The following is a 13,856-nucleotide window of genomic DNA, read 5'->3' on the forward strand; positions in this document are numbered from 1 at the left end:
GTGGGCAGCAGTCCAGGGCCTCAAAATCTAGCAGGAGGGGGGGGGGGCTCAGCCTCTTGCTTTAAAAAACAAAAACAACTGGCAGATTTTACTGGCTGGGCTCAGTTTCTTAGTAACATTAAACACATGACATATGATTCTTTGACTGTTTAGCAGTTATACAGTCATATCTTAGATCCCAAACACCCTGGTACTTGGACATTTTGGCTCCCAAACACCGCAAACCTGGAAGTGAGTGTTCCAGTTTACTAACGTTCTTTGGAACCCAAATGTCTGACGGGGCTTACGGGGCTTCTGATTGGCTGCAGGAGCTTCCTGCAGCCAATCAGAAGCCACACTTTGGTTTTCGAACATTTTTGAAGTTGAACAAACTTCCGGAACAGATTCTGTTTGACTTCCAAGGTACGACTGTACAAGTGTATATACTTACTGTTTAGTCAAGTTTGTGGAGGCTTTAAAGCTACTCAGAATCAGATGAGAAAGTCAGCTAGAGCAGTTCAAGTGTTCAGGTCACTGTGCATCATTACAGCATGCGTTTTGAAAACCACTGGTTTTTTTTATATATATCATTGTGAATCACAGTAATACTTAATTCTGACTTTTTGTGAAAATAATAATGCGTAAGTGCTACGAAAATAATGCTAGTAAACAAAAGTGACCCAAAACAACAACAACCCAGAAGGAAATATTCAAACATTTAAAGTCAATCACATCATATGGCTTTGTGCAACATGCAGGAAATGACCTACATAATCCCTCAGATACAGAACATTCACCAGTACTAGGAGGTTTGGAAATTGTTCTGAGTGAACTGATGGCAGCAGAAAATTAAAGAAGCACCTGGTGTATATACAAAGTGAGGCTGAGGCTGAGGGACCGAGTATCCCTGACTGGGATATTTGAACCAAATGCCTTGCAGGATCGAAATCATATTATCTAGGTGGAATTGAAGACCTTCCGGAATCTCTTTGTAACTTGGAAGCTTCTAGAGTCCTCTGGACCAACTCTGTTTGTGGTTTGGGGCCAAAAGCCTTTCAAAGAACGGAAGGCAAAAGCCTTACTCAGAAGTTGGAGCAAACATCTGAGGGCTTAAAGTGAACTGGGAAGGCAGAATGTGGCTGAACAGAGTGTTTGCCTTCAGCTCTTCTGAGTTAATGGAGTACATTTCCTGCTTGGAGCACAAAGCCTTGGCCAAAGCCTGAATTATATTCCAATTATCCCCCTGTCATTTATGATTATTAAAAGGCTTTGTAGTGTACCCAACCTCCCACATTTAGAGATGGCCACATATTGAAAGACATACAGCAATACACCGAACACGAAACTGTTGTGACGTGGGGTTTGTGATTTCAGCTCTCTTGACGTAATATGCTGGAGACAGTTCTCTAGTAACACTTCTTTATTAAAGCAAACAAGACTGAGACCTGAGGAGGGGAGAGCTACATTTATAGGGACAGGGAACTAGCTAGAAAGGATACATTTTGGAGGTAACAATATCATGCAATCACAGCCCTGCCTTTTGGAGGAAACCAATAAGACAGAGGATCCAAATACAGCAGCTTAAATGAACCAATAGTAGCTGTACCCTCTGGAACCAAAAGGCAGTTAATTTACCCTAATGCAAATACAGACAATAATAATACAGATATAAAATCCTTTGACTCAATACACACACACACACCCCATTGAGCACAGCAGACGTAATCTCTCAGGTACTGTGGGGTCCTACAACTTCTACTTGATCTCCTGACAACAGGTGTTGCCGGTTCTGGATTGGGTGTCACCTGTGGTAGGGGGGCTGCTATAGGGGTTTCGTCAGGAACAGATGGAGTCCCAGACCTCTCAGGGTCCCCTACCTGTACCTCGTCATCCTGAGGACTAGCAGAGCCTGGTTCATTTGCTGAAGCCCCTGGTGACTGCACCCCTGGGCCATTTTCACCCTGGTCTTGCAGCTCTGCATCATTAGCCAGGGATGAATTATCAGACTCCTCTCTGCTGAGCGCCTGGCGCCTCAGCTGATCTATATGTCTCTTCCAAACTTGCCCATTTTCCAAGGTCACATAATAGGACACAGGTCCACTAGTCCGGGTGACCACACCAGCCACCCACCGCGAACCTCTTGAATAGTTCCTCACCCAGACCAGATCTTCAGGGGTGAGATACCTTGTTGTGTCAGTCTCAGCCTGGGGGGTTGCTCTTGAATTACGGTTTGGCATTTTATCCGGGTGGACATAATCCAGCACCGTTACCAGTCTTCTACCCAAGAGCAGCTCAGCTGGCAACTTGCCCGTCGCAGTACACGGCGTCGCATGCTGCAAAAATAACATTCGCGCGATGCGAGCTGACCAGTTACCCTCCATTAAGCGCGCAATGGATTCTTTGGCTGTTCTTACCATGCGCTCCGCCTGCCCATTGGAGGATGGGTGAAAAGGTGCGGATGTGACCCCTCTTATGAAGTTATCAGCCAAGAATGCCCTGAATTCTTGGGATACAAAAGCTGCCCCATTATCTGATACAATGGTCTCAGGTAACCCGTGGGTTGCAAACAGCTGCCTCAACACCTTGATTACGGCAGCTGATGCCACGCTAGGGACCATCGCCACTTCTAACCATTTGGAATATGCATCGACGATAACCAAAAAGACCTTCCCCTGGAATGGCCCAGCAAAATCTAAGCGCAGCCAGCTCCAGGGAGATCTGGACTGCTCCCACCAGTGAACTGGTGCTCTGGCCACTTCTGGCCGCACCTCTTGGCATGCCTTGCATGTTCGTACCCATTGTTCTATGTTCTGGTCCATTCCAGGCCACCACACATAACATCGGGCTAGCGACTTCATCCTGACCATTCCCGGGTGTCCCATGTGAAGCGTCTCAAGAACCCTGTTTCTCAGTGGTGCTGGGATGATCACCCTATCTCCCCACAGGTGACAACCCTTATGCATGGACAACTCGTGCTGCCTTGTCGCATAAGGCCTGAATTTGTCTTCATGCGGACCACCTGGCCACCCCCTCCCCACCCAAGTGAGCACCCGGGAGAGAACAGCATCTTTCCTCGTTTTCTCAGCTATATCAGTAGCCGTTACAGGAGCCCCCGGAAGTGTTTCCAGCATCATTATGTGCTCCGCTGGAGCAGGATCCTCAATCTTCACCTTGACGTCTGCCTTGCCTTGCGCTGGAAACTGCACGACCCTCCCGTTGATCTCCGTTACGTAGTGGCAGTCCTGTAGAACATGGTTTGCTGTGGGCGGTCTGCGATGCTCCAGTCTAGGTACTCCTGTCGCTCCCAACGCCGCCGATCTACAGACCCTGGCGATGTGACCTGTCTTCCCGCACATCCGGCACATAGGATTCCGGAAACGACAACTCTTCCGCTCATGGTTTCCGCCACAACCAGGGCACCTGCCTCGGTGATCTTTGTGCACTGTGCAGGCCTGACGCACTGACTCGACCCCACGGACTGGGCTCTGGCTCGGAGTAGCCTCTAGCTCGTCCATGGCATGCACAACTTCTATCTGTGGCTTAGGGGCCCTGCGACTGGCATCAAGCTCCTCTCTTTCATAATTCTCCGTGGCAGTGGCCTCCTTCAAGGCTGAAGCAAGGGTAACCTCTTCTTTAGCCACGATGCGTCTTCTGGCTTTCTTGCTGCTCAGACCACCGATAAACCGATCCAGGAGAGTCTCTTCCAGATCTTGGAAGTCGCAGTGCTGAGCGAGCTTCCGCAGTTCAGCCAGCTAGAACTGCCGATACAGACTCCCCAGCACGCTGCTGCCTCTTATGAAATTCCATCCGCCGGGCCATCTTGGTCTCAGTAGGCGCCAAATGGCTTGTTAGGCAGGCAAGAATATCTTTGAGAGATGTCTCACTTAGCTTCGCTGGAGCAAGCAATGCCTTGGCCAGCTTGAAGATCTCAGGCCCACAGTAGCTCAGGAATGTGGCCCTTCTTTTGCTGGCATCGGTGATCCCTTGAGCCACTGCGAAGAACTCGAAGCGTTCGATGTAGTCTTCCCACGTGTGGGGCTCTGATGGCTGGAAGGGCTCCAATACCCTTGGACTCTCCATTGTCCTGTGGGCAGGGTCGTCTTCTCAGCTGGCCAGTGAGTCTTGTTCTTAGCTACAATCCGGACTCTGAGGCAGGGCTGCGTTTAACCGCTCCTCAGCATTCCGGATCCCATCCTCGTCGCCAGTTGTTGTGACGTGGGGTTTGTGATTTCAGCTCTCTTGACATAATATGCTGGAGACAGTTCTCTAGTAACACTTCTTTATTAAAGCAAACAAGACTGAGACCTGAGGAGGGGAGAGCTAGGTTTATAGGGACAGGGAACTAGCTAGAAAGGATACATTTTGGAGGGAACAATATCATGCAATCACAGTCCTGCCTTTTGGAGGAAACCAATAAGACAGAGGATCCAAATACAGCAGCTTAAATGAACCAATAGTAGCTGTACCCAGGGGCGCCGACTTATAAAAAATATTGGGGGGGCGGGGCCCATACCGACTTATAAAAAATATTGGGGGGGCCCAAGACCTCCTAACCGCTGCTGCTGGGGGAATGAAAGGGGCGAGCCCCGGGCTGCCCCGACCTTAAGTGAACCTGTGAGGGCCCTCCCTTTGCGGCAGCCGATTGGCTGCCACCGTGGGCGGTGAATATTAATGAGCTAGGGGGAATCCCCGCTTCTCGCGGGGCTGACGCCAGCCCCGCGAGATTGTTGATGGGTCGAGAGCCCGCAACCCCACCCCCTCTCTAGATCGGGAGTGGCTTTGTTTTAACTCATTACTGAATGTATTTTAAAAGGTAACTATCGTCAAACAAGGAAAATAAAAAATACCAACATAATTTTGTGATTTTACAAAGCATAATATAACTAATAATTTTCTTAAATTATTGGGGGGGCAGAGCCCCCCCAAACAAATTTTTGAGGGGGCTCGGGCCCCCTCAGGCCCCATGGAGTCGGCGCCTATGGCTGTACCCTCTGGAACCAAAAGGCAGTTACTTTACCCTAATGCAAATACAGACAATAATAATACAGATATAAAATCCTTTGACTCAATACACAACATAAACTTTTCCACCCTGGCTTCGGGATAGAATTGTAGACTCATAGAATTGCAGAGCAGGAAGGAACCCTGAAGATACACCTTTAGGCACCAGGCAAAAACATTCCTTTTTAAACAGGCCTTTGGTTGATTTGATTGATCCTATGCCCTTTTAAGGGACGCAGGTGGCGCTGTGGGTTAAAGCCTCAGCGCCTAGGACTTGCTGATCGAAAGGTCGGCGGTTCGAATCCCTGCTGCGGGGTGCGCTCCCGCTGCTCGGTCCCAGTGCCTGCCAACCTAGCAGTTCGAAAGCACCTCCGGGTGCAAGTAGATAAATAGGGACCGCTTACCAGCGGGAAGGTAAACGGCGTTTCCGTGTGCAGCTCTGGCTCGCCAGAGCAGCGATGTCACACTGGCCATGTGACCCGGAAGTGTCTCCGGACAGCGCTGGCCCCTGGCCTCTTAAGTGAGATGGGCGCACAAACCCAAAGTCTGTCAAGACTGGCCCGTACGGGCAGGGGTACCTTTACCTTTACCTTTATGCCCTTTTAAAATGTGGGAGGTTTTTTGGGGGGTGTGATTGGGTTGTTGCTTTCATTTTGATTATATATTTTGTGGTTTTATATTCTTATTTGTTCTGTGAACCGCTCTGAGACCTCTGGGTATAGGGCGGTATATACCGTAAACTCTATTATGATTAATAATAATAATAATATGTGCTTTGAATGTGCTGTGTGTTCAAGAAAGGTGCTGTATGTTCAAGCATTCAAGAAATCACCTGCATCCCATTAAGAGGAGCACAAAGAAGATCCATGTTCAAACTGGTCCAAAATTAAGCAAAACAGCTTCCTGACGCATGTCCTAAGGCCAGGGTGATAAAGGCTCATGTTATGGGTGCTGCTGTGTGTCTTTGAATATATGCTTGAATATATGTCCTTGAAAGGACTCCGATGGTGTGGAAAATTTGCTGCAAATGTGCACGGGAAAGAGAAATGTGGTTGGAGTATATTTTGTGGAACTGAGAATGGTTCTGATGTGCTGGTGAGCTCTTTCCAGCATTTATGCGCTCTCGGAGAGCAATGGAGTCCCAGATCCTTTCCAAACAGTCCACTTCTCTGCCTATTGGCCAGTATCAAGTGTAGCACCCAACAAAGGAAGCCAACTGAGACCTGACATTGTCATCCACCTTGAGGACCAGAAGAAAGTCACAACGGTAGACATCACCATCCCGTTCAAGAACAGGAAAACATCCATGAAGGAAACCAGGGAATGTAAAATAGGCAAATACACTCCCCTCCCCGGAGTCTTCATCCATGCCCTCCTCAGCAGTCTTAGGAGGCTGGGACCTTAACAACAAACCTCTCCTGAAAGCCTGCAGTGCGGGCAAACCCTACACCAAACTCATGAGTGAGTTGATGGTATCAGACACCATCTGGTGGTCCTGGGACCCATACTTGGAACACATCACAGGCCACTGCCTGTGCAAGGAGCCAGTTCCCTCCCCTCTGAAACCCCGGAAGGGGGCAGGGGAGCTGCAGTTGACTCATCCCTTACACAGGGATGGACCATGAAGATGCCAAATATATTGCTTGCCCTCCTGACCTAGAGGAGGGAGTTGCCACAGGCTGGTCCCGCTAGGCCCTTTTGCACCAGACAGGAGATATTTGGGGTTAGCACTGATGGGTGCAGGATAGGGATCAGTCACACATCACAGGACATCAGTTTGGAGTGGGTCAGATAGGATTTCACCAGAGGTGGACAAATGTGCAGGAAGCTAGGAGAAAAATCCACAGGCAACACCTGTGAACATTTTTGCAATCAATATCCACTAATGCAGCAGTTCCCAAACTTTTCGAGTCGCAGAGAACTTTTCCGGAAATAAATTTGTCACGGAGCACTATCATCGCCGGGACAGATCTACTATGAAACCAAGGAAGCTTAAACGTCTAGGTCCCTAATCCCACAGGGGCCCCAAAAGCAACTTTAGTGCACATTGCTTAAGAAATTTGGGTCCAGTAGACCTAATCTGAGTCACATTGATTTGGGTCAGCTTGACTATTTTTGTTGTTGTATACATTTCAACAACCCCAAAGCTTGAGTCAGTAGCACAGACATTGTAAAGGTGTGGTGATCTGTCATGGAACAACCCCATTGAAGACGATAACAGAGGTTAGCCAAACCTTATTGCTAGTTGTGAAGGCCCTCACATGGCAGTTTCAGCTTCAGGGTCCCACAAATGCAGCTCCGCCACTGAGTCTCACCCTTATGCCAAAGGTTCATATTCACTTATTTTTCTTTCCAATCTCTTTGTGGAACACTTGAAGATGCTTTGTGGATGCTCTGCGGAGCCCAGTTTGGCAACCGCTGCTCTAATATAATGATCCTGCCATCTCCAACATGACCTTTTGACCCACAGATAAAACATCAGACGGTCCCTGGTTCAATCCCCAGCATCTCCAGATGGGGCTGGAAGAGTCCTTTGTCTGAAACCCTGGAGAGCCCTCGCCAGCCCATATAGTTTCAGAGGTCAGGAACTAAAGGCCAACCCCCTGCAGGCCATTTTGATAGGTGGATTGGCCACCTACCTGTCAATCATCTGACATCAGGTGATTTAAAGCCCTGCTGCTGCTGCAAAGGAAGAGAAAGGAGGGCCCTCAAAGTGTGCTCCTAATTTTGCCTTTGCAACCTTGGCTTGAATTCGGCACTTTTTGAATTTCGTGCCTTTTTCTGTCGCTGCCCAGGCTGCCAATTTCAAAAAGTGCCCAATTCATGCCAAAGGTCCTAATTCTTTCTTCCTATTGTATTTGATGCCATGGCTTTTACCTGTCTCACACCTGACCTCACTGGACATCAGGAGATAGGCAAGCCTCATGGGCCAAAAGGGGACATCTGGTGTGGGGCTTAGCCTGGACCCATAGTCCAAAGTTTTGTTTCCCCTGGTGAAGACTGTCAGAGCAATGTTCCGGTTCCATATAAGGCAGCTTATTTTTGTCTCTGGTCGAGGTGGTGATTTTTAGAGAACACGCACACACTTTCGGTTTCATATGACTTACACGGAGCCTTGATGGCAGGAAACAGGCAGTAAAGAAACAGCAGAGCAAAGCCGAAATGATACTATGCAAGGCATTTTTCATTCTGGGGCTACTTGCGCTACCAGCTGGTAAGTTCTGTATGCAACCCCCCCCCCCCATCTGAAAAGGAAGAACATGCTTGATAGATAGGGTCTTGGTTACTTGAAGGTCCTTCCTCAACTCCTTTAAAACATTTCCTCTATCACAAACACAGTGTTTGGCGGTGGCACCTTAAAGACCCCACCCCTAGTTTATTGTGGCAGGTTTCTGGGGTACAGCCCCCTTCGCTCCATGCATGAAGAGTGATCCTCCACTGTTTGGTGATGGCCACAAAGGTGGGTAGGTGGGGTGTCAGCTGTGAGACCATGAAGGAGGCATTCCTGGTATGCAAATAAGTTTAAGGTGATTCCCAACAGCAAAAATTGGCAAAAATGTTTTCAGGCTATCCTTGTTTGTCACCTATCATGTGGAAGACCTAGTCCTCATTAGTTGGCAGCATTAAGATAAATTCAACTGTGTAAACAGAGGGCCTTCTTGGTAGTGGTGCCCGCCCTGTGGAATGCCCTCCCATCAGATGTCAAGGAAATAAACAACTATCTGCCTTTTAGAAGACATCTGAAGACAGCCCTGTATGGAGAAGCTTTTAATGTTTGATGTTCTATTGTGTTTTTAATTATTATTATTATTATTATTATTATTAAGTTTTGATGGGTGTATTAATGGAATACTGAATGGTTTAGTTTATGTAAAATATGCAGGGATTTATGATATGCGAATTGAGCCATGGAAAGAGAAGAAGGGATGTCAATGAATATTTTAAATTTTAAAATAGAAAACTTAATAAAAATTAAACTAAAAAGAGAGAGACATGGTCCTCATTTAAGCCAGAACTATCCAAAACCTTGGGCTTTCTCCATTAAAAGTCTGAAGGACTTAAGTTTAATGAATATGTGCAGGAGGTTGGAGTAGACGACTCTTGGGATCCCTTCCTACTTTACAATTCTGGGAAGGAAGTTGCAGATCTTTATTATAATAATAATAAAAACACACACATTCCACCGTCACAGGGCCATGTGCAACTATGGTTATATTGGGTTGTGCAATTGGCAGGGGGAGGCCCTGTTGTTGTTGGTGGTGCTACTGAGTGCTGCCTGTTCAGTGCTTCCCAGTGAACGGGGTCTTCTTGGTAGCAGCTGCCCTTTGATGCTATGCCCTCCTTGCGGAAATGTGCCAGTCCTTCACTATTATGGAATATCCAGGCAGAATCAGAAAACCTTCCTGTTCCTCTAGGCACTCATCACCGAGACACACCGTTCCCGGCAACCTTGAAATGAGTCCGTTGTGTAAAGAGATTTGATTGCTTTTAAATGTTTTTCAGACCTGTGTATTGTTGTGCCAGCCTCACCTCCTCAGGGAGGAAGCGGGGTGATTAATTAATTGATTTGTGTGTGTATATAGATAGAGCAATCATTAATTAATTGTGTGTGCATCTGATAAAAACAAGCAGGGAGGAGGCAGCTGGCTGGGCTAAGGTTAATGCTTTTTTGCGAGAGGGGTTAGTCACTGCCTGCGAGAATGACAGACTCTCCAAGTGTCCCTGTTTTCCAGGGACATCCCTGATTTAGAGCCATCCCGGTTTCTGATTTGAACCCGAAATGCTCCACTTTTCCTTAGGATGTCCCTATTTTCATTCAATAAATGTTGGAGGTTATGGAGTTATCAAACCCCAGAGCCGTCTGAAGGCAATTCTGAATAGGAAAGGTGTCTTTTTTAATGTTTAATGTTTTATTGTGTTTTTATATATATTGGAAGCCGCCCAGAGTGCCAATAAGATGTGTAGGGTATAAATAGTAAAATTATCATTATGGAATGGGACGTCTCTATTTTCATCAGAGAAATGTTGGGGGGTATGGAAGGAGGCAGTGGAAAAAACACTCCTCAAGACACTATTTATGGATTCAAAAAATCTTAGGTAATTACCGGCCTGTCAACAATCTCCCCTTCTTGGCCAAGGTTCTTGAGCAGGGGGTTGTGGACCAGATCCAGGCACTCTTGGAGGAAACGTATTTTTGAGATCCATTTCAGTTGGGGTTTAGCCCCAGTTTTGGCACAGAAACTGCTTTGGCCGACCTGTATGATTACCTTTTGGGGGGGGGAGAGGAAATGTGTCCTTGTTAATTCTTCTTTGTGCTGTGAATAGTGGAGGAGAGCAAGACTTCCTTCATACAGGGTCTGGCTTAGTTATAGACTTAACTGCCCTCCTAGCACACGCCCCCAAATGCTCTGGCTGCATTGCTGTGAACGGCCATCTTTTGCTTCAAGTTGGGCCAGGAATTTTAGTCTGGTCCAAGTCCAGCTTCAGAGAGGTCACATACTGGAGGGGGCACTTGAGGGAAGGAGAAGCTGCTGGCTCTCCCCTGGCTCCACTACTGATGGCACAAAGGCAACCCAAGAGGGGTCACAAACACCCTCCAGCTTTGCTCCGGGAGCACCAGTCACCAGTCCATGGAACAGGGCGGGGGCACCATTTTGTTATTCTCTTCAGAACCCAGCCCTGGAAAACTAGATTTGCTTTTGGAAGACTTTGGGCAGCTCCACACCATCCATTTAAAGCACATGGCTTCTTACAAAGAATCATGGGAACTGTAGTTTCCTCTCACAGAACTATAACTCCCAGCACCTTTAACATTCTACAGCCTCAAAAATTCTTTGGGGGGAAGCCATGTGTTTTAGATGTGTGTTGGATGTGCTTTAAATGGATGGTGTGCACCTGCCCTTAGAGGATAGGTGACACTGCAGCATCTTCACGGTTTGACCCCTGGTTGAATGTGAACAAAAAATAAAGGCTCCCGCCCTTCCTAGCTGAAAGCCCAGAGAGCTGCTGCCTGTCAGTGTGGACAAAACTAAGCTAGATGGACCAATGGTTTGACTTGACATAAGGCAGCTTTCAATGTTTCTTGACAATTTCTTCCTTCATTTCCTGGACCATACAGGTTCCTCTGGTGAAGAAAATGCTGTGAATATGAAAGGAATTCTGGGACGATCTGCAACTTTCCTGCTGAACACTTCAGAACAATTTAAAAAGATTTCCTGGGTTAAGGAAAAGCAAGCTTTCCCGATTTTTGTGGTGGCAATTCCACGAAAGGATCCAGAAGAGAGATGTGAACTCATTGACCAACTTTTAGCATATAGAGGGCGGCTGGGTGTCTCTAAGGACTGCAAGAGGTTACAAATCAATAATCTAAGCCAAGAGGATTCTGGCACATACAAAGCACAGATCTGGATAGCTGAGGACAAAGATCCAATAACTGAAACCTTCCCCATGGTGGTATATAGTAAGTATTCTAAACATTTCAGGCACCCAGGATGGGGCTCTGATTGAAGCATCTTAAGCCTTGAACTGGCTTTCATGTGGAGTCACAAATGATAATAGAGCATCTCTCCTTCAGTCCCTGACCCTGTGAAAATAATTCTGGGCCTGCATCCACACCAGGGCCCTTCTGCACTGAAGAGGCCTGCAAGAAGAATTAAAATGGTACTTCATACAACACACTATGGCACTCTATCCAGACCTCCCACAAAAAAACCCAGCATGGCCCATCCCCATTACTAAGATCTCAAGATTATGTCTCCTTATCAGCTGTGGCCTAACAGGTTTTTGAGGTGATGGTGCACCCCACAAGAGCTAGAATGGCTCCATCACACCACTTTCACCTCTTTCCACAACAAGGGATGAACACCACAGTGTGGGGTATTTGGGCACAGAATTCCCACTCTGCCAGGCATATTATATTGTATTTATTTCCTGCCCTTTACCGTAAGGCCCCAGGACAGATTACAAGGTTTTAAAGTACTGTACTGTAAAACAGTTTAAATGTTAGCAGATTAGGATGGGCCCTAAATACATATGAGGTGTCAGAGGCCAAGGTAAAGCGGGGTGTGTTGAGCATATGATAGAAAAACTATATCCAGGCAGGGAGGGAATTCCATAGCTCGAGGTCCAGCGTAAAGAACGCCCCATCCTGGGCCACACATACCCAATGTTTGAAATCAATGGAAGTACATATAGATTTTCTACTGATCTTCAAGGGAGTCTGTAGGGAAGGAAATAATCTCTCAAGTTTTGTTGCTTATTTAAATAAATGCTTATTTAATAAAAACTTTTCTTATGCTTTTGCTGCTGTTTTTTCTTCCCTTTCCATTTATTTGCAGCTGCCTCATTTGCCTTTCTGCTAATTATTGCCTTTTTGTATACCATGCCTCTCTCCCTTCCTGTTCAGAGCGTTTATTGGAGGCTGACCTGGAGATTGTCTGTGACCCAAAAGATTATCGTGGTGGGAATGGAACTCTGCAGCTGAACTGCTCGGCAGGCAGCTGGGAAGATGATGCCACGTTCAGCTGGGCCCCAGCCAGCATGAGTGAATCCACCGGGAGATCTCTTGTCACCTGGCACAATTTAGAAGGCAATGATTTGAACTTCACTTGCACAGTAGAGAACCCTGTTAGCACAGCATCCAAGACAGTGTCTGTCCGGGAAAATTGCAGCACTGGTGTTGCAAACAACACTGGTAAGGTTTGCTCTTCATTTTTCTTTTGGCAGAGTAATGCCTGCATCTAAGCTTGGGCTCATTCATACTTCCACTTGTCCCCTACTTTCGAGAAACAGGTCTGAGTGATCTTCCACTTGTCTTGCCACTCTCCCAAGAAAAGACCACTCTTTACTCCTGAATTAGAGCAAATGTCAATCTGCAGAGTGGGTTTTCTTGGAGGAAAGCAGGAGAAGCAAAAGTGTGGATGAGCCTCTAATTTTGCAATCCTGTTTGTGGATGAAGTTAAGTGGCTGTGAGGAGAACAGAAGACCTGGGAAAAGGTAGAAAAGCACCCCTGGTGGTTTTGTGGAATTAGAACATTTGTAATATCCTTACAGGGACGCAGGTGGCGCTGTGGGTTAAACCACAGAGCCTAGGGCTTGCCGATCGGAAGGTTGGCGGTTCGAATCCCTGTGACTGGGTGAGCTCCCATTGTTCGGTCCCTGCTCCTGCCAACCTAGCAGTTCGAAAGCATGTCAAAGTGCAAGTAGATAAATAGGTACCGCTCCGGCGGGAAGGTAAACAGTGTTTCCGTGTGCTGCTCTGGTTCACCAGAAGCGGCTTAGTCATGCTGGCCACATGACCCAGAAGCTGCACGCGGGCTCCCTCGGCCAATAAAGCGAGATGAGCGCCGCAACCCCAGAGTCTTCCGCAACTGGACCTAATGGTCCGGGGTCCCTTTACCTTACACGAAACTGGCAGTGGTAAGACTTTTCTCTCATGAAAAGCTACTTAGGAAGACAGTTCTCCGCCACTCATTTCTAGGCAGAGGCATGGGTCCAAGCTGTCTTACAATCCTGTTTGAAGGTGGCCTGACTAGGAGGACTGAGGACCTGGAAAATGTCTTTGCATAATTTGTTTCTTCTTAATCAGTATAGGACAAAGGATAGCCCACTGACCCAAACAATCTTGATATTTTCCCCATGTGTGACTCTTTATATTTCACTGGGTGTTTTGCAGCACAAGATGATGGAGAACTGGACCAAAACAAACAGAATGTACTTCAACAGGGACAAAAGCAAGGTATTAATAATCAGATGCACAAACGTAGGATGGAAGACACTTGGCTTGACAGCAGCACATGTGAACAGGATCTAGGGTCTTGCAGAGTACAAACTTAACATGAGACAACTGTGTGATACAGTAGGAAACAACAACCACA

The 13,856-nt window shown here is 47.1% G+C and overlaps 1 protein-coding gene across 6 annotated transcripts in view; it reads left to right on the forward strand.

Annotated features, from left to right (window-relative positions):
* The first annotated feature begins 8,062 nt into the window (after window positions 1-8,062).
* Window positions 8,063-13,856, forward strand: part of LOC309359044 (SLAM family member 5-like) — a 114,713-nt gene continuing 108,919 nt past the window's right edge. For 2 of the 6 annotated variants that reach the window (XR_014163706.1, XM_081892489.1), the window contains exon 1: window positions 8,063-8,194. Coding sequence is in view for 5 of the 6 variants with exons in the window: in XM_081892489.1 (XP_081748615.1) it covers window positions 8,143-8,194 (52 nt within the window). In the remaining variant the exon portion in view is untranslated. The remainder of the gene's footprint in view (window positions 8,195-13,856) is intronic. The other 4 variants (XM_081892488.1, XM_081892491.1, XM_081892486.1 and 1 more) reach the window with 2 other exon arrangements.

Source organism: Podarcis melisellensis, assembly GCF_964234715.1.
Source record: "Podarcis melisellensis genome assembly, chromosome: 16".
Lineage (NCBI taxonomy): Eukaryota > Metazoa > Chordata > Lepidosauria > Squamata > Lacertidae > Podarcis > Podarcis melisellensis.